We start from the raw sequence: 21255 nt of genomic DNA on the forward strand, positions 1-21255 counted from the left end.
AGCTGCTGCTGCAGTCAAAGCACAAGCAGGAGTGCGTGTATGAGTGGAAGAGCAGTGTGGATAATATAGTATTTAAAGTGTGCGTTTTAAGTGCTTTGGTCAGTAAGACTGAAAAAGAGCTACTATTGAGGTATTGGTTATGATTAAGGTTTTATTAAATTCATGTTTAAAGGATAGTTTTAGTTTTTATTCTTTCTGCTGCAGCCTCTGTGAGTGTAAAGATAAAAGAAAAACTAAATTCAGTTCAAATGTAGGCTTAGTCTATGTGCAATATAGGTGCAGGGACATGCAAAGACATTGGAAAATATTCAAAAACATTAAATCCTCATACCATCTGCGTACAGATTGTTTAAGGTATTCCCAGAATGCTAAGGCTGTTTTCCAGAGCATTGATTGGTCAGTAGGTGGTGATTTCATTCTTGTTGATCTTAAATCTGGAGTCTAGCCTGCTCCAGAGCAAATTGTATTTGCATGATATGTTATCATGGTGATGTACCCTGGTAAGAAAGGAATCACCTTCACAGTAAAGAAAACCAAGCGTTAAGCCTGAAGTTACTTAGATAAGCTCAAATCCTGCTTTGTTGTTCAGACCTCTGGCAGCACTAGAAGCTCAAAAAACATTGATTAATCCATGCAACCAGTAAGCCCCAGTAAGGCTGTACAGTGGCAAAAGTCATAATCACAATTCCTGCTTATTTAAGTCACACACAGCTAGAGACTGGTTGTAGACCACCTGAGAACCACTGGTCTTAAGAAAAAAAAAAGTGGATTCCTCGATTGGTTGACGAACAGTTGTAGCATTTGGTCACAAAGACGTATACAATTCCTTTGGTTGTAAGCAGATTACACTGGTTACCAGCTTGTCTGCAAACACTTGCAAACCATTCACCAAGTCATAGTGAACCTATGAAAAGTGCAACACAAACCAGAAACAAGAGCATAATAATAATAATGGATTGGATTTATATAGCGCTTTTCTAGGCACCCAAAGCATGTTTGCCTTCAAAGTAAAACTTGTGCCAAATGTGCAATTTCACTTGTATTTTTATTTTTATTTTTTATTCCTATTTATTCTATTTATCCCCTTTGTATATTTTATTTATATATGTCTCTTTATTTATATATGTGTGTGTATATATAATATTCTGTAACTCTGTAACTTCTGTCGGTGCTGTGCTTTTTTGGAAACCGAATTTCCCAGAGGAACCCACCCGAGGGATTAATAAAGTTTTATCTTATCTTATCTGAAGCGTGTTGGTTGTAGCAGTATGGCACAGTTTTTACTTTAAAGGCAAAAATTCTCTGTTGTCGGTGTATGTCACAATTTTCATAATTCAAATGCCGCTCAGAGAGTAAATTACAAGTGTTTGAAAACAAATATGTGACTTCCATGCAAACTACAGGTGACCGTGCAACCAATTTCATCCAGCAGCAGCCAACAACCTCCAGCAACCACTCTCCAGACCGTTTCAAAATATATATTTTTCCATAGAGATCGCAGGTTGCCAGATCTGACATGATTACTCTTCAAAGTCTTTTTAAAAGTTTTATAAATACATGGGCTTGGCATGAGCTTCAAATGCATTTCCAATGGAAAAACAAAGAAGTGCAATTAAAGACTCGCAGGTGGTTGCGGACAAAAGTTTGTCGTTTTGGGATTTGAGCCCAGACCGGCTTGTGATTTTTGGACAATGGAGCCTGTCTGGCACAGGCAACAAACTGACACCTCCATCACGCTGCTGAAAGCCGACCGGGTGAGAGACCTTTGGCAATCCGGAGGCAACTGACAGCAAATTATAGTTTATCTTTTATCTCTGTAGATGTAATTTTCTCCCTTAGCTTGTCTCCTCTCTGTCACAGTCAGATATTGTCTGCACTGTGGATAAAGCAATAACTGTGAAAAACCCAGTCAATTCTGTATGTCACAGTCAGTCTAAGCTTTTAGTTTCACAACAATTCTCGATACAAAACAATATCTGGGAAACTCTTTGTGCAAAGAGACCGCAGAAGGACGCTGGAGTATGTGAACCAATAGATGCTCTAGATAACACTCAGCTCCTAAGTAAATACAATTTTAACATAAAAAGCATGACCGTGCTGTTGGGGAAGAGGAAATGCCAAAGGAAAATTGTCAAATACTGCTTTTCATACCACTTCAAGAAGAATTAGTTGCGCATCTCGCCTGAATTTTGCTCAGCAGGCACCTCATCTCATGCATCTGTTTGAATGTGGATTCAGTGTAACTTGAGCGCATTCACTTCTCCTTCCTGTCCTCTGTAGCAAACTCTAATTCTTTGTTGTATTTTTAAAATCTTTTTCTCTACATTAAATTGGACGTTATTTTGTCTGAGTTTGTGTACAAAGAGAGTCTGTCCAGCATCATGAATACGTGTTTTCAAAAAGCAATAAAACTGGAACCTTAATTAAAGGAAAGCGACAAAAACCAGCTTCATGTTTTTCTGCCAACTCTGCCCTTTGTTTTCAGGAAGGAGCAAAGTAACAAAGCTAACTAACCAGTTTTGGGAAACCGAAGAATACATGATTATATTTTTGCCTACTGTGCGAATTTCTGGCAGGAAAAAAAAGGCCAAATAAAAATTAAAGATGTCAGAGGATCTCTTTGGAGGCTTTTTGGAAGCTGAAACTCATTAGACAAAAAATGTGTGAGCTATTGTGTGGTGAAAAATGGAGGAGTCCTCTGTGTCTCTATGTCTGCTTTGACTTTAATTGGCTCTCACATTCGCAATTCTCACCACCACGGCGAGAGACTCTCCGTGCCTCACCCCTGCGGGGCAGCTCGTGCCACAGCAGTTAAACAGCAGAGGCTTCACTGACAGATTAGCACCTCCTGCAAAGGCAGAACGATTCATTTTGTTTATCGCTCTCCGAGCGCTAGGTCACCGAAGATGTTCGCAGATGTTGGTCTACATTACCGGTGTAGGGTCTTTCGATCATGTGGGTGATATTTGCATCTGTGCATGCATTTTATGTGAGATTTACTCTAGGTTGTCTCTTAAATGATAAATATGTGCACTCCAGAAAGGACACAGGACTTTTATTTATTTATTTATTTATTTATTTTTAAGGCTCGTGTGTAATCGTTGTCATACTGCAGGAGCTTTGGAGGTTGGAAGTTACCCAGGCCCATCTGTCATGAACTCATTCCTCCTCTCCCGCCCCTTCCCCGGTCATCACTCTCTGTCTCTTTCTGTTTATCTGCATCTCTGTCTGTGTCTGTCTGCGCAAAATGGTATTCAGCAGAGTTATAAATACTCATGATTAGACCTAGTGATATTCGCTTGCAAACAAGAGGGCAGTTTAGTGTGGATTTTCTGTCTGCCTCTGTTTGTCTCCGTCTCTTTTAATGCACACACGGATATATAAAGGTCATCGCACCCATACATTATGTACGGAGTAGGAGGTGATCCACACGGAGGGCGAAATTAATTGGTCCTTCTCTGGGCGATCATCGCACCGATACCCCTCATAGTGATAACGGCCTCATTGTCATTTCCTCAGCATTATTTGATAATGAAAGAGGGAAGAAATGAGCATCCACTGAACCGTTTTCAGTTCATAGAGCAGTGTGGAAAAGTATTTCATCCTTAAGTTGGTGTACAGTCAGAAATGTTTCTGCATGGTTTTTGGTGTGGAAGAGGTGCATATTCCAAAAAATAGCTTCTCTGTTTATGATATGTATGTTAAACACACTCAGTAACTGGTGGGGGTTTTTGTTTTGTTTTGTGTTTTTGATGAGAATACCTTGGTAAAATCACTGCAGTCTCTCTGCAACACAAACTGAAGATTGTAAAACTCATAAAGTAAGGATTTATTGCAGGAATCCTGCCAGTGAGAGGCAATTTTTTTTCAACTGTAAGATCATCTTGGAGGGTGTCGCTTGTGGTGGTGTTGAACTGCGTTGCATAATTTAGCAGTGTTTAGCCTACCCCTACAGTGCTTTTCAACAGATTTAGATTGATTTGTGACAGTTGCGGTTGGTAAGAAATGTGTCCATGAGTGTGGCTCTCTTAAATGAAATATTAAGCAGAAATATTTTTGTTTCTCATCTTCAGATATTTTATTTGTCAAGTACTCTATGACAAACAAACAACAATATAATCAGTTCCAGATGAACTTCAGCTCCATTGTCTTGGATGAAGTTGATGGCTAGCATTCTTGTCCTTGATCTGCAGCATCTGGGCTTTCATTGTGCTTAGTGTGATCCTCTGCTAGCAACAGACCTGTCTAAAACTGAGATAAAGTACATCTGACTACCGTATGAAATCAAACACAATGAATTAGGGGAAGCATCAGGGCTCACTTTGGGGTGAAAAAAGAATGTGAGGATTGTTTACTAGATTGTAGATGACAGGATAATAAGAATGATGATGATGATGATGATGATAATAATAAAATATGTTAGACATTTGGCAAATATACCCCGGAATTTCACCCAAACCATTTGTGGAAAGACACTACTAATATAAAAGAGAAAAGTCTGATCATTTTTCATTTGCATGCACAGTATATGAGTAATGCCTTATGATATGCATTTGGAACATGAAGAAGTCATTAATAGGCTTTCATATATATATTATATAGTCTGGTATGTAAGATTGCTCAGGTTAAGCAGTTTGGAAACAAAGCCAAAGAAGAGAGGCTGAGATGGTTTGGACATGTGCAGAGGAGGGATGGTGGCATTATTAGGAAAGGATGCTGAATGTGAAACTGCCAGGCAAGAGGAGAAAAGGACAACCACAGAGACAAGTCATGGATGTAGTAAAGGAGACATGCAGAGGGTTGGTGGGACAGAGGTGATAGGGTGAGATGGAGGCAGATGATCCATTGTGGTGTCCCCTAAAGGGAAAAGCTGAAAGAAGAAGACGAAGATAATAGTCAGAGGTAGGTGGAGTATGAACTAGTTTGGGATCGGTGTGATTTTTATAATTGTTAAACCACATAAAGTTGCAACATCATTCACTGTTATGTGCTTATTCTGGAAGCATATTTACAACCACAAAATGAAACAGCAAACATCACAAATGAAATAAAATGAAATATTTCAAGCAAGGTTTAATGCTACTCATCAAGTAGCTTCAGCAATTTAAATAGGACCATCAATTGCTAGCTTTAATCAAGTACTCTTGTCTTGTCATAACTCCTATGAGTGCCTTACAGTTATTTCTGTAACATGCTAGTGATAAAAGTCCTTGAGATGCCTCTGTCAGCTGTCTGCAGATGAGCTGTGATCCATGGCTACAACAGCTGCTCCCCTCACACAGCCCTACCACTGTGCCTTTCCTGCAGCTGCCTCCACCTCCCCACCACCCCATCACCTCCACAGGGAATGCCATGCTTCGAACTCCTCGATGAAATTACAATTAATTATGGGAAAGGTAGTATGCAAGCACAATGAGCCCAAAGCCCCTTAAGGAGAGAGTAATGCATCAGGGTAACCTGGAGTCCCAGCAGGCATTAAGCTTTTCTCAAGTGCAGAAGTGTGTTCTTCGAAGACCTGTTCTTACTGGCCCAGTAAGCTAGAACTGCGTACATTTAAATTAAGGTTTCGGTTTTGCCTAGTATTTAACTACAGTGGTATGTTAGCGATGCATTAAAGTGACAAGAAACACTGTTTGACCTTTTACATATTCTCCCCAGCTAGGAAAATAACAAGTAGTAAAATGAAATGCAAATATGATAAACTCGATTCCCCCCTCAGAGCTCTACTGTAAGGTAAGGTGTTTAGATAATTTTTACAATAAGTGGTCCCGGTCCTACAGTGCATATAAGCTTCACACTGTGCTAAGTGGCTGAAACTAGAGAGATACTGTAGCCTACTGTATTGTGTGATGCATTGCAACTTTGTCCTTGAGCGGTGTTATTTTTGAACATTGTCTTTTAAGTATACTGCAAGCTGTGGAAACAACAGGCTCAGCTATTTCACGTCATTGACAGTGGTGTAACCGGGCGTTTTTCTACAGGAGTGACCAGGTTTATTACTTATTCCTTTAATATAAGGATTCATAATGGAATAATAAGTAATTCATTGGATTTATACTTTTTTCATGAACTAGATTTGATTTTTAACATTTAACTGAATAAAAATCCCACATTGGAACATTTACTTGTGCAAAACTTGTGCAACATAACTGCTAAACAACTTGTTTTCTTTAGATTTGAAAAAATAATCCAAACTCCTTTTGCAAGAGAATACAGGCAGTTAAATATTTCCTTCTGCCCTTGAATCTATGACTTCTTCTCGCTGTCTGTCAGACTCGTCATCTGCTGGCAGAAAAAAAAACCCTCGCTCTCGACTTTGTTGCAGGATATGTCATTCCTCAGAAACTTCAGCTTTTACTCATTCACCAGCTGCTCCAGCAGCAGCCTTCCTCCGTGTCACCCCCCCCACTCATGAGATGTGGTCCTTGAGTCGGACCGATTGTAGCCAAGTAAAAACCTGTTATAGCCGAATGTCACTGCTGTCTGTGTTCTGTGTTTCTTAAAGGAATTTCCGGACCGTCTCAAAAAGCACTGCCAGGTTGCAGAGACTGTTCAAACATTTATACAAGCTCTTGCCCTCAAATGCCAGCAGCACCCCCACTTCTTCATTCAGGCTCTGAGCCGAGCACCTGCTGCTGTCATTCTTTTCACCTCACATGAATACGTTTGTTAATTCCACACGATGAATTGCAGAATGTTTGCAAGCATCACAACATAGATTCTGTCCCACTTTTTTTTTTTTTTTAAGGTTTTGTTTCCTGATTTGTCTCAAGCTGTGAAATTGATCTGGATTAATATAAAAACCAGTCCTGCATCAAACCAGTTTTTATTCCTCTAAATCAAATTAACTCTCCTGGACTCCCACATTCTGTGTTATTCATAGGACTGACCAGCAATTTGCTGACTGAGTCGTTGGTTGCTCATTGCACACCATGTTGAGCAAGAGTGTTTTTTTTTTTATCTGGGTCATCAGCTGTGCTTGAGCTTCTCCTTTCCCTTGAGAAGACTACAGAACTCCTGGTTTAACTGCATCAGAGGATTTCATCCTCTGAAAAATGAATGGATTGCATATCAAATGCATATTGATTTTCTACTTGAGTAATGTTATATTTGTACTATAATATACAGTGATTAGCCATCATAATGGAAAATCAATGTGAATAATTATGACATTTGCTGCCTGCGGCCATTCAGTTAGAGTTGCAAAGTGGCTTTGTGTAACATTGTAAGTGCGCACCGTGATGTATAAGGTGAAGGCAAGGACAGGCATGCCGCTATCGCTGCGTCTCAGTGTTTTATGTGGCGCACTGTTACATCTCTTCTGCAAAAACCCACAAATGGAAATGGCTACAATAACAGCTCTTTAGGTGCTTCACACCAAACCAGCTTGCAGCTCAGCTGTAGGTAATGATGGCATTATCATTGATCCCCCACAAAGTAAGTCCACAGTGATCAATGCTCTCCCATGTGTTTTCCATGCAGACAGCAGTGAGATTAAGCCGCCTGTAGCAGGAGGCCAGACAGTCTGCAGATTAGAAAGTTACAACTGAAGGGACTGAGATTTGGTTTTATCTATGTGTGTGTTGCTCTGTCTCCCAGAAGCAGCTATAGGAAGAGTTTTAGGCCAGCATGTTTTTGGCTTTGGATTAGACCCGGCAGTAGTGTTTGCCAACATCTGCCGGCCATTACCCGGGTGACACTGGCAGTCATGCAGTGATTAATCGGACTGTTGTGATAGTTCCCGTTCGGTCACTCTGCACCTCAGGCACATCACTTAGCAGCAGGATGGGGGTCAGCGTTCACAGGGTCATATGTCCTGGGAGCTTTCTGTGTGTACCTTCCTAACTAAAGCAGAATGCAGGCCTTTAGTTACTGTGCAGGACTATCTCATATTAACCTGTCATGCTCTGCATTCCTGTGTGCAGTTCCACATTTGTAGCCTGCAATGTATCTATTGCACACTGATACCCCGAGACTAAAACGTGTAGAAAATTAAAATCAGTTACAGATGGTAAAGTTATTTTAATCGTGTAAGTATGTGTGTTGCTGTATTACAGCTCTGATTTGCACTAGTTAATGAATGCTTTTGGCAATCTACGTTTGGTTATTAAATTATTGTTTTTAAATAACTATAAATATCTTTGACAAACGAAGCGATTAATGGTTCATAAAAACAAACAAAACATCACTGCTTGCTTTTATGTATTTAGTGTTTATCTGGTCGTTTCAGTGGTTTTTCAAGCAGAACTTTTTGAGATTTCACTCCTGGTGATGTGAAGATTTTCCCATTTGGGGTGGCTGTAGCTCAGAAGGTAAAACAGGTCATCCACTAATTGGAAGGTTGGTGGTTTGATCGCTGGCTGCTGCAGTCTGCATGCCAAAGTATCCTTGGGCAAAATACTTTCTTCAAGTTTCTCTCTGATACATCCTTTGGAGTGTGAGTAAAGAAAAGAGATGAAGCGCTGCCATGTTTTTACAAATATTCTAAACAGGTGCTCATCAGTAGGGTGAAATGACTAAAAAACTTGCTGAGATTTAAAAATATCTAATAAAAAACTAGAAGCAAGGAAATGCACGACCTACGCGTATCGACTAAAAAGTCTTCATCAGGGAAAGATAGAAAGCACTTAGAAAATTGCTTGTATGAATGGGTGAATGAGGCATGTTGTATAGAGGTGGTTTGAGTGCTCAAGTAGAGTAGAAAAGCGCTCCAAAAGAACCAGTTAACTAAAACGTTGCAGACAAAATGGTTAGTTTATTCAAAATTGTTGGCAAAAAAACCTCGTTACTTTCCTGTGTTGTAAACCTATTTTTGAGGGATCAAAAGGAAAAAAAACCCAAAACATTTACACAAAGCTGCACACAAGTTATGAAGAAAAGATGTCTTGTCATCACAAAAACAAATCTTTTACAGATTTCCCTTATTGATATTATGCAACGTTTTCAGACTTGCGGCTTTCAAATTTGCAGATCTATGGCGGTCATTCTAGGCAAGACGGGATCACATGCCTGTTGTGTGATTGGCCGGCCCTTTTTCCTCATTCCTCTCCTTGACAGGCACGCTCACAGACAGATGCACAGCAGCTGTATTGCAGGATGCAGTTTTTCAGGGCGCAGTAATCTCTAAACATCAGAAATGCCAGCCACATGGATGCAGCAAGGCGACGTGATCACTTGAAGCAGACAGAATGAAAAATGGCTTTTCCCTCAGTTTGTTTTAAGATCTTATCTGCGTGCGCTGTGATCAAACCAGGCTGCAATGAAAGCGTTACATCCACAGATGTTTGAATCTACCAGTAGCCCGGGGAATAACATCCTTATCAAGAGGAGCTGTTATGTTGGAAAAAGGTAAACATCACCTGCATTCATCTGGTCTCTGCGACTGTGTCAGTCGGACCCGCTTTATCGAGGCTCGCTCTCAGTGTTGTGGGTTTGGTAACGTATTTGATAAGGTCTGTTTGGCGCTTGGCCTCTCGCTCGACATCCTCAGGGCTTGTGGTGTGATGGATTTGTGGCATGCTGCTTCTAGAAGGAAACAGTCTGTAGTGAAATTTAGATTATGCTTATGATGTAAGAGTCTTTAAGAGACATTCAGGGCTGTGGAAGAAGAGGTGCTGTGACTTTCAGTATTGCTGGTTTTGCCCTAGAGCTATCTTTTCCCAACATCTGCACACTGAAAATGCAGCTCCTGGGGTCTTTTTTCCCCCCCTCTACTTTCTTTTTATTTTTTAACCAGTTCTGAGCTGTAAGGTACGCAAGGTTATTCTTGCACATACCTCCACTGGCCTCAGGAACTGAAATAAAACCAGCAACCCTACAGCTGGTGTCCTTTGTGTGTGCCTGAGCCTTTTTCTTTCCTGAGCTAGTGGAGATAATTCAGCATCACTCTCTGGGATAAACTGTTATCAAGGATGCTGAGTAATTTGAGGCAGTGATGAGGCTGGGATGCAGGCGGAGGCCTTTAATGAGATTTGCTCGAGGTACTCTTGGTGTTGGCTCGCTGTACGTTTGTAGTTTCGCAGTGATGGCTCTCCCTGGTTTTCTGCTCTTTCTGTGTGACTTTAAAAAGAAAGAAAAAGATACCTACCCCCTGGTATTTTGCAGCATACGGATGTTTTTTTTTCTCCAGGCAGTCATGCACAGAATGCAGCAAAAAAAACAAAACAAAAAAACCAACTGGATAAGCTGCAGAGTCTTGCTCTATACAGAAATATTTATTGTGGATGTGGAAAGCTTAGCTGTAAATATTCCATATACACAGTTATTAACTGTATTTATATTTCTGGGCTTTTTACCTCTTGCATATCTAAGTAAACAAACTAGGCCGCCCTTATTAATGGGAAAGTGACAAGTGACCAATCCTGCTGTGGCTAATGAGTTTGCTTTACTAACTGCACCCAGCCTTCATCAAACAGAATTATACATCTAGCTCAGCTTTAAGTTTTGAGGTGCATAAAAAAAGTAAATATTTTGCCATATTAAAGCTTAATGCCAAACAGCTTTTCTTGCAGTTAAACAGAAATTCTTTTTTTTTTTTTCTTGCTGCAGATAATTAGTGTCATTCATTAGTTCTTTTTCCTGCTATTCTCCCTCTCAGGTTTCTGAATCAAGGAGGAGGAGGAAGAGTGGATTTCTGAGGCACAGTCTCTGGAGATATTTCTCATGAGGGGTGGATGAAAGATGGATGGAAGCGGCCCCTCTCAGCTGTCACACTCTGACCTCTGAGTAGCTATGTATTCCCTGCACCCAACGAGGAGGAACCCCTCCCCAGATGTGGGGCTGTCTTCTCACCCAGAGTTGGATTAATAGCCAGAGCTCACAAAAACAGAATGGCATTAGCTTGTGCAGACTATGACTCATCAGAGTTCATATCAGAGTACAGGTGAGACTGAGTCTCTAGCCGATACCTGCAGGACTCTTAAGGAGAAGTAATCAGCCTTGGATGACCTTCACAGAAGGATAGAGTTATACCCCAGGTTTGATGAATTAGTGTCTATTCCACTGCCTTGTTGACAAGGTCGGCCATGGCTGCTGCTGATCGCCAGAGCAATGGTTCCCTGAAGGGACGAAGAACAGACTGAGAGAGTCAACAATGCAGCGTAACGGTGGCGGCGTGGGCGTCGGAGGCCAGCCGTGGATGTTTCGCCGCGTGCGTCTCACGTGGCTCAGTTTCATGCTCTTCTTCATCCTGGTCTTCTTCCCGCTTATTGCCCACTACTACCTCACTACCATTGATGAAGCTGGGGATCGCGACAAGCACATCTTTGGGCCCCGGCCTGGTGGCGAGCTGTGCGAGGCCAAACATGTGCAGGACTTGTGCCGTATCCGCGAGTCGGTCAGTGAGGAGCTGTTGCAGCTGGAGGCAAAGAGGCAGGAGCTCAATGGGGAGATCGCCCGACTTAACCTGCGCATCGAGGCTTGCAAGCGCAGCATCGACAGTGCCAAGCAAGATCTACTACAGCTGAAAAATGTTATCAGCCAAACGGAGCATTCTTATAAAGAACTGATGGCCCAGAACCAGCCCAAGCTGTCGTTGCCCGTCAGGTTACTTCCCGACAAGGAGGATCCGGGGCTGCCACCACCCAAGTCTCCACGCTCCTGCCGCCTGCGCTCCTGCTTCGACTATGCGCGCTGTCCCCTTACATCTGGGTTCCCTGTATATGTCTATGACACAGACTCCTACCTATGGGGGAGCTATATTGACCCTCTGGTAAAGCAGGCTTTTGTTGCATCAGTTAAGAGCAACATTTATGTAACTAATAACCCCAACATTGCCTGTCTGTATTTGGTTCTGGTAGGAGAGCTGCAGGAGTCCCCTTCCTTCCCACTGCCATCTCCTTCAGAGCTGGAAAAGCAACTGAAAGCTCTTCCTTACTGGAGGTCTGATGGACACAACCATGTACTGGTGCATCTCTCTAGAAAGTCTATGACACAGAACTTCCTGTATAATGTGAGCACAGGGCGAGCAGCAGTTGCTCAGTCCACTTTCCTAGAGCAGCAGTACCGTGAGGGTTTTGACCTAGTTGTGTCCCCGCTAGTTCATGCCCTCTCTGAACCCAACTTTTTAGAAGTCCCACCTCAAGTTCCCGTGAAGAGGAAATACCTTTTCACATTCCAGGGGGAGAGGGTGGAGTCCCTGAGGAGCAGCTTACAGGAGGCACCGCCCCAGTCTTTCGAGGAGGAAATGGAAGGAGATCCACCAGCCGATTATGACGATCGCATAATCGGCACCTTAAAGGCAGTGCAGGACAGCCACTTGGATCAGGTCCTGGTGGAATTCACCTGCAAGAACCCGAGGCCAAGTTTGCCAACAGAGTGGGCTCTTTGTGGAGAGAGAGAAGACAGACTGGAGGTCCTCAAGGTTTCTACCTTTGCCCTGGTGATTGCTGCAGGAGATGGACAACTTGTAGCATCAGCAGGCTTTGGGATGAGGCTGTTTGAGGCTTTAGAAGTGGGGGCTATCCCTGTTGTTCTGGGGGACCACTCCCGACTGCCTTACCACCAGTTTATTCGCTGGAGTGAAGCTGCCATTTTGGTCCCCAAGCCCCGTGTAACAGAGCTACATTTCCTCTTGAGGAGCCTGTCAGACAATGACATGTTGGCTATGAGGCGACAGGGCCGCTTTCTGTGGGAAACGTACTTCTCAACCTCAGAAAATGTTCTCAACACCATTCTGGCCAGTATCAGAACCAGCATCCAAGTTCCTGCTGCACCCATCAAAGAAGAGCCAGTTCATGAGATTCCTCACAAAGCCGGGAAGTTGGCTGGGACAGATGCCAACCTGGCTGACAATGGTGATCTGGATTTGGGTCCCGTCGAGACGGAGCCTCCTTATGCCTCTCCACGCTTTCTCCGCAACTTCACATATACAGCTGCAGACACTTACAGATCATGGAACCGGGCCCCGGGGCCCTTCCACCTGTTTCCTCACACTCCTCTTGACCCGGTACTGCCCTCTGAAGCCAAATTCCTTGGCTCAGGTACTGGTTTCAGGCCTATTGGAGGAGGTACAGGAGGCTCTGGAAAGGAGTTCCAGGCTGCTCTGGGTGGGAATGTTCCCCGAGAGCAGTTCACTGTAGTCATGCTGACTTATGAGAGGGAGGAGGTCCTGATGAACTCTCTCGAGAGGCTGAATGGACTGCCATACCTTAACAAGGTAGTGGTAGTGTGGAATTCTCCCAAGCCTCCTTCAGATGACCTGCTGTGGCCAGACATCGGCCTGCCCATTGTGGTGAGTGTAGAAAGATTGATCTTTTTTACGTGCAACAATTTATCTAAATACCGTTGTTATAGTAAGTTTTTTTTAAGTAAGGAAATCATCTCGTGCTCATCCTTTCTCTCTGAAATGCAAAAAGGTAACCTGCGATGTTTGATGTGTCAGATGAAAAGTTTCTTTGAGTACATCAGGATCAGTCTCTTTGAAAATCTGTTGGAGTCCATACAAATTACCAGCAGCTTTACTAAAAGGATTGAAGAAGCTTGACACCCATGAATAATAAAATCTGTGCCTTTGAACTAAGGATGAAAAATCAAATATTCATGTGGTTCACATCCACACCATTAGGTTGTCACACTGACTTTCTTCACATGTGGTGAGCTGATGGGGAGGTACTAAAGAATTTGGTGGTGCCAGACTGAAACTGAACACAATCTTTGTCAGTGAATTATTTATATTATTCATTTGGTTAAATTCATCAACTAAATTAACCGATTAATGTGAGTCTTGATAGCAAAAAACAAGTTACATCCTTGTAACAAGCATTTTTTCCTTACAAATCGTAGATGACGATTAAGCATCATGCCCTCATGCTCCCATCACTCTGAAGTAATGGAAAAAGGTCCTGTGGTCTAATGAGTCCTCTATTACAGAGTCCAGTCTTTATGCTCCTTGGCAAATTGAACTTTTTTTCCCTTAGCCACTTAATCCCTTGAGTTGTCTTTGCTTTGTGCACGTGAGAATCCTTTTACTTTAACTGTTTAACACAGTTGTGACGTCTACTTTCAATTTAAGATTTGATTTCACTACATTTTAAGCCATTTGCAGTTAAGGTTTCAGTTCACCACTATCCCTATTGCAAGTCGAAACACATTAATCGCAGCACTAATTATCCAATTATTCGTTCTTACCTATTTACTTGGTTAAATGCAGATGGGAATGTCTCTTTCCTCTCAGCAGGGCAGAGCTTTTATAAATGCAGAGTGTTACTGTTAGCTGCCCCCTTATTCACCGGGGATCACCACAACAGGTAGCTCCACATGTTTGATTCGACAGTGTTTTTGTACCCAGTGCCCTTCCTGATGTAACCCCGAATGGATTTCTCTCTTCCTGGGATTGCACCAGGGATCTGTTGGTTGGAAGAATGTGTTAATGACTACACTGCAGAGCTGCTGTGTTAGAGCTGCATTAAAAAGGAAGAATGACGTTTAACGTGAAGACTCCACACCTCAGCTAAGACGTTACCGTGTTGTATGTGCTACATACAGTTCTGAGATTGTAATGGAGACACAGCCCTGTGTTGATCAATCTATTTGATCAACACATTATTTCTGCATTACATTCCTGAAAAGGTTTTCACATGATGCACCAAACACAGATACCAATATGCATCTGTCATCAGCATCATTACAGGCTGACTGATATGGACTTGGGCTCTAACTGGTCTCTAAAATGCAAATTTTTGGCACCGTTTTAGAATAAAGTGCACTTAAAGCACTTCAGCTTAACAGCTTGCATCTAACAGCGATTTGCAGTAAGATACAGGAAACAGCGTTTTTAGAAGCAGTCACTACATAAGCAGGTACTACTAGATCTCATCTAGACTACTACTACTTCTCTAAAACGTGCCTTTTATTAAAGCTCTTGCTGCCTCTCCTCTCCTGCCTGCAGGTGGTCCGCACAGAAAAGAACAGCCTCAACAATCGCTTCCTACCCTGGGATGCCGTGGAAACCGAGGCAATCCTGTCTATCGACGACGACGCTCACCTTCGCCACGATGAGATCATGTTTGGTTTCAGGTGAAGAAAAATGTTTTTGCTATCGCCTGGTGCACACTTGTCATTTCATTTGGTGTTTCGGCGTGCTTATTAAAAGCGTATTAACCCACCGTGGAAATTTTGCTGCAACATTGAAGATGAAAAGTTGATTTAATTAGAATTTTGCGACAAAGATCAACAGAAAAAAAGTCCCTCCTAATTCTAATGTGATAGCGGAGCTCTAAAAAGGGAGCTAATTACAACTGCTAAGCACAGTACTTGTTTAATTATTTTCATTTTTATTGGTGTTGTTTTGTCTTGCAAGTCATTAACTGGAACAACAATTCATAGATAAATTAAAGATGATACGTTGTGAGCGGTGCTTTTCTCAAGAAAAGTGCTTCTGAAGAAAACTGAACGTAAACATTGAGCTAAATAAAAAGGAAGGAAGGGAAAATGCTCAAAATAATGTCGAAACATCACGTTCCTAAAAAACACTGGATCCGACAGAGAGACTGAACCTCCTGCTAGAGACCAAAGTATAGAAAATAAAAGGGAAATGTGCTGTCAGCGTCTTGCCCATACAGCACTCAGATGAGCTGAATATGAAGGCCGTGCTTAAACCAATTAAATGATCAAGCGCGCCGTTAAGTTATTTTGGTTTACAACCTCTCCCCTCTGTCAGACTTGTCTACGACTCGGTGCTGCAGCAGCTTGTCGAGGCAGGCAAAAACTCACTTGCCGAGCACGAGTACGGCGGGGTCATTTGTCACGAATTATCTCAAACTCCCCCAGAATTACACAGGAATGTTTCCCAATCTCCGCTCTCGCCAAAGAGGAGAAGCCATTCGGCAGCCGAGTGCGTTAGACATTTTAAGTGGTCTCACATGAACTCATTCGAGACTTTAATTTGCGCTTTGAGATTTCTTAGCTCTGTGAGTCCGAAGTAGGAATTTCAAGCATCCAATTTGAGGTATCGAAACACTTTTTGTGCACATTCCTGCAGTGAATCATAAGAAAAAAAAGGCTATATACTAATGGAAAAGAAAATAATTAATGCTTGACAGGAAAATGGACACATTGCTTACTTGGCTAACAAGTTGAAACAGATGGATTTGAAAGGACAGCATATGCACAGACTCTTGAAATCCAAACACAGAAATTTGTTTTTAACTCTAAAATAAAAGGGAACCATCACACAGTGTCTACATGTTGCTTAAGAAGTCTTCAAATATGTCAAATGCTTATTTATGAATAAAAGCCATTAAATTATTTAATAAAATTCAGTTTCTCTTTGGTCACAAATTTCAAGCGCGCAGTGCTGCTGTTCTTGCATATTTTGTGCATCTAGGTCACTCAGTGCAACTGCATAGTTGAGGCCAAGCTTTAGAGTTTACTGACTGGGAGTGCAATGACCAAATATTATTATTGGCTGGCGTTTTCCCCGTTATCTGATTTTAAGCAAATCAAACGGCATTTATTGGTGTTTGATAGCTGAATTTTGCAAAATGTTACAAAATTGCATAAGAGATGAAAAGGTAACAGGTAAAGAGGTAAAAATTATGTCAATAAAGATACATTAGCTGTCTTACCTGTTGTAGCTTATACCTATAAACCTCCCTAATGCAAAAATCTTCTATCCGCAGGCCCGGTGTTTACTTCTGAAAAAGTGTGTCGCTTTTGATTTGTACACTGCTCAAAGAAATTAAGCGAACACTCGATCATCACAGTGGAACACAAAACCAGTTAAACTTCAGGGATAACAATCTGTCCCGTTACGAAGCATAAACCAGAACTGGCAGGTCAGCCACTGGCACCCGCTGTCTTGACAAACGTAGCTGGATCACACCGAGCACATGTGACAGGCGCGATGGAGTCTGGAGACACTGACAAATATTATGCCTGGAACATGATGTTTGAAGAGATTGGGCACAAGTGGCTGACCTGGCGCTTGTGGTTTTCTCTGGCAGTGGAACTACGTGATGCTGGTCTGTGAGCACAGGTCCCACAAAAGGATGTCAGGCTGTCATGCCGCCCTCACAGAGTCTGATCGGTCAGTCAGAAAACTGAGTAGCCTAATGGAGGTCATTTCAGCTTTTCCTCATGCAAGGGATGTTTTAAGTTATGGTCCTGCTGCTGTAGCTGTGTCCAGCTCTCCTTGTATGGTCATCCATCTTCTGGCAAAACCTACTCATGCACAAGCACATATGGATGTTCCAGCCTGGAGGAGCTGGACTATCTGTGCAGTCTGAATGGACCAGTAGTGACGATAACAATAACAAAAATTAAAACTAGAGAAATATCACTTAGTAGGAAAAGGAGAGAGCAATGGCCTGTGGGCCACCATCTGCAAAACCACTCCGCTTTTGGTTGGGTTGTCTTGTTTTTGCCACAGTGCACATCCATCCATCCATCCATTCGCTTCCACTTATCCTTTTCAGGGTCGCGGGGGGCGCTGGAGCCTATCCCAGCTGTCATAGGGCGAGAGGCGGGGTACACCCTGGACAGGTCGGCAGTCTGTCACAGGGCCAACACACAGGGACAGACAACCATTCACACTCACATTCATTCACACATTCACACCTAGTGACAATTTGGATTATCCAATTAACCTATCCCCACAAGCTGCATGTCTTTGGACGGTGGGAGGAAGCCGGAGTACCCGGAGGGAACCCACGCAAACACGGGGAGAACATGCAAACTCCACACAGAAAGACCCCGGCCTGATGGTGGAATTGAACTCAGGACCTTCTTGCTGTGCGGCAACAGTGCTAACCACCGTGCCACCGTGCAGTTTTATTTATATAGCAGCAAATCACAACAACAGTCACCTCAAGGTGCTTTATATTGAAAGGTAAGGACACCACAATAGTTGAGAGAAAATGTCTAAAATCAAAAAAACAGGTATGAGACAGCACCTGGCTAAAATGGGAAGGAAGAACTCCCTTTTAACAGGAAGAAACCTGGCAGACATTTGCCATGACTGTTTGGGGTTGATTGTTCTCACTTTAATTTACACCATAGGGGCTGAAATGGATTCACAGTGATATATGCTTTCTAACTGGACAGATTTTTAACCCTAAAGTTTAACAGACCTGTTTATTAGACCTGTGTTATACTCTGATGATCAACTGTTTCTCTAATTTATTATTTTTTCTTTAGGATTGTATTTCCACTGCTCAATAGTTACGTTTTAAATTGGTTTAAAGTGGTTTATTAGGAGGCTATCAAAAGCTATTAATGTATGTAGTTTTTGATTCAGAGTAGCAGCGAGTAGGTGAAAGGATACAGAACAGTAAACAGATTTTGATGTGTTCTGACACATAGCATTATATTTGGTTCTAAACACTTAATTAGAAAGAATCCAGCTTTAAATGTTTCCATTATGTTGTTGAGAGAGCCTGTGAGACCAAGCTCCTCGACAAAACATATCAGTATCATAGTTTCTAACAGGGAAACTGTATTTCTGGTGTTAAAAGATGTGTAAACCTAAATCAGTCAGACGATTTATCATGGCTTTGATATTGTCTCTTTGTGATTACTATCCAGTATGCTGTAGTGGCACAATGTGATTAAAGAAGTGCAAGTGTTAGAAAATAGAGAGGCATGTGTCGTCCTTTGTATTTGTATTCATGATAAATATTATTGTTACAAAGACTAATTATTTTGTAAAACAAATTTACCATATCAGTGAAGACGAGATTATTCTATCAGGCGGCCTACAGGAGGACATTTTTTATTAGGCATAGCACGACACAGTTCAATTAAAAGAACATGTTTATACAACTGATGGAACTGAATTCATTGGCAAAACAGATAATACAAAAAAACCCCAGTAAAAGTGGGTTTAAAACAATCTCTCTATTTGATTGAATTAGTGCGTGCGCTGTAATAATTGGTGATTCATTAAAATATTATGTTCTATTATGTCTCACAATGCTTTTCCTAATATGGGCCACAATTTATGTTGTAAGCCGCTGAGTGTTTGTATGTCGTTTGTTTGTTTAGGATGTTATAGTGCGCTATGAAAGATTTGTGACCCCAGGAGCTGAAGCTGCTGTATTGCTTCAGCTAACAGCAATCGTGCTAAACTAAACTGCACATGTAAACACCCTGCATCTTAATTAACTGATTTAAATTGGAATATTTTGTGGACTTCTCTGGGTGGCTCAGAGTGTGGCGTGAGGCCAGAGATCGCATCGTAGGTTTTCCTGGGAGGTATCACGCGTGGGACGTCAACCACCAGTCCTGGCTCTACAACTCCAACTACTCCTGTGAGCTCTCCATGGTCCTGACAGGAGCTGCCTTCTTCCATAAGGTCAGAAAATGAAAACGGCTACACGGTAGGTTCACATCTGGCTGTGTTGGAGCATATCATTTACATATTTCCCCTTGTCCTTGTCTTCTCGCAGTACTACGCGTACCTGTACTCCTATGTGATGCCCCAAGCTATTAGGGATATGGTGGACGAATACATTAACTGCGAGGACATCGCCATGAACTTCCTCGTCTCTCACATCACCCGCAAACCACCCATCAAGGTCAGTGACAGAGCATGCAGTCTGGCTCTGGGGGCTTTGCACCTCCTTCAGGACGTGGGTATTTATATTTCTGCCTGCTTAGCCTTGCCATTACTCAAACTGGCATATCCAATATTCCGCACAAATTATACTTTTTAAAAACACAAGATCGAATCCGTGCGTTACGGCAGATTTCTTTTCTTCTCTCTTTTCTCCAGGATTTTTATTGGAAGAACATTTATTGCCGCCGAGCACACTTATGGCTAGGCAAATAATTATAGCAATCAAGCTAGGGAAGCTGTTAGAAGAGAAATGTCATTGCAGCCCTCACTTTAAGTTCTTTTTGATTTAGTGGGGTGTTAATATTCAGGGGCGTTTCAGAGGGGAATTAAGGACGTCTTTGATGGAGTGTGTTGCATGACAGTGTTTTCGCTGCTAGGAATAAGTCTTGTGAATAATGAATTTGGGGCAACTTTGAACGAGTCCTAAGCGGTGAGGGAATCTATTTTTCTTTAAAATAAGACAAATAAAGAAGAAAATAAATGGATTTTGTTGTGCCACTGGTGAGGAATTGATATCTTGTGCAGATTTTTCAAGCTTGTTTCTTCTCCTCTTCCTACAATAATAAAAACAGCTGCTAGAGTTTGCTTTGGTTTGTTGTCAGATTCAGTAGCTTGCTGCAATCTAGCTGATTGCGCTAAAGTTGACATCAACTGTTTGCTTGTAATGTTTCAAGCTAACATTTTTTTTAAACAACTAAAATATGATAAAAAGGTTTGACATTGATGGCGTGAGAAATTATACAATGCTAGAAACAAACGATGGACATGTTTGTCAGGAAAGTCAGCATGGGCGTGGTTAAAAAGATGCACTGTTTTTGCAGCACATAGTCATGTTTCAAACAGTGTTGTTTTAATAGTTTCAAAATAAAAGCAGACCACTTCACTGCTGCAATAACCTGATAAAAATGAGAGCAAATTGTAAATCAACTGGTATTTGTAGCACCTTTCTACTACAAGACTCAATCAAGTGCTTACGAAGAGTCACACACACTCACGCTTTGATGGATGCATCCCTGGAGGAGTCAGGGTTCGATCCACCAACGTTGGTTTTATATTAATTTCCCTGTTCGCCTTCCGTGCTCCCTCCGACTCTTTTTCTTTTCCCGTGCAGAGTTTTCAAAAGTTGCTTCAGTTTTTCCAGCATCAACCATTTCAGCTGCTTTGGAAAATCTATCAACTGCTGCTGTAGGAAAACAGAAACGTTATCCTCTTTCTGCTTTGGCTACGTGATCAAGCCTTTGTTTACCCCTTTGTTTAGAGTAGATGTCCTACCACATTTGGTACAGGGCATCAGTGAGCTACTGGATCTTCCACAGTTCACTTCCATACATTAACATCTCAGCGGTTCACAGCTGGATTCAGGTGTGGGGAATGTGGGGTCCAGTCGGTGGCATCAGTGTCCTCATGATCCAGGTAGTGCTTACAAACCCTGACTACGTTAACCTGGGCGTTGTCCTGCACCAGGAGGAATGCAGGGCCCACTGCACCAGTATTAGGTCTGAGGGTTTCATCCCTGTACTGATGGCTAGAATCTCGAGGTCTGTGTGACTCACATGATCACTGATTCACTGCCAAACTGGTCACGCTGGATAATTTTGCAGGCAGCACAAAGTTTGCCACGACATCTCCAGACGTTTTCACATCTGTCACATATGCTCAACATAAAGCTGCTCATCTCTGCAAAGAGAACAGGACATAGG

At 42.1% G+C, this 21255-nt stretch overlaps 1 protein-coding gene across 2 annotated transcripts in view; it reads left to right on the top strand.

Annotated features, from left to right (window-relative positions):
* extl3 (exostosin-like glycosyltransferase 3) overlaps positions 1 to 21255 on the top strand; it is a 40923-nt gene that overhangs the window by 15547 nt on the left and 4121 nt on the right. Inside the window, exons 1-5 of one of the 2 annotated variants that reach the window (XM_085245815.1) lie at positions 9204 to 9348; positions 10598 to 13231; positions 14888 to 15015; positions 19147 to 19291; positions 19386 to 19514. In XM_085245815.1, coding sequence (XP_085101941.1) covers positions 11093 to 13231; positions 14888 to 15015; positions 19147 to 19291; positions 19386 to 19514 — 2541 coding nt within the window. In that variant the 5' untranslated portion in view covers positions 9204 to 9348; positions 10598 to 11092. Of the gene's footprint in view, positions 1 to 9203; positions 9349 to 10597; positions 13232 to 14887; positions 15016 to 19146; positions 19292 to 19385; positions 19515 to 21255 lie in introns of those variants that run through there. The other variant, XM_085245814.1, reaches the window with a different exon arrangement.

The sequence above is a fragment of the Mchenga conophoros genome, linkage group LG15 (assembly GCF_057382185.1).
Source record: "Mchenga conophoros isolate Kocher_MC1m ecotype Shallow Benthic linkage group LG15, M_conophoros_male_GT1.1, whole genome shotgun sequence".
NCBI lineage: Eukaryota > Metazoa > Chordata > Actinopteri > Cichliformes > Cichlidae > Mchenga > Mchenga conophoros.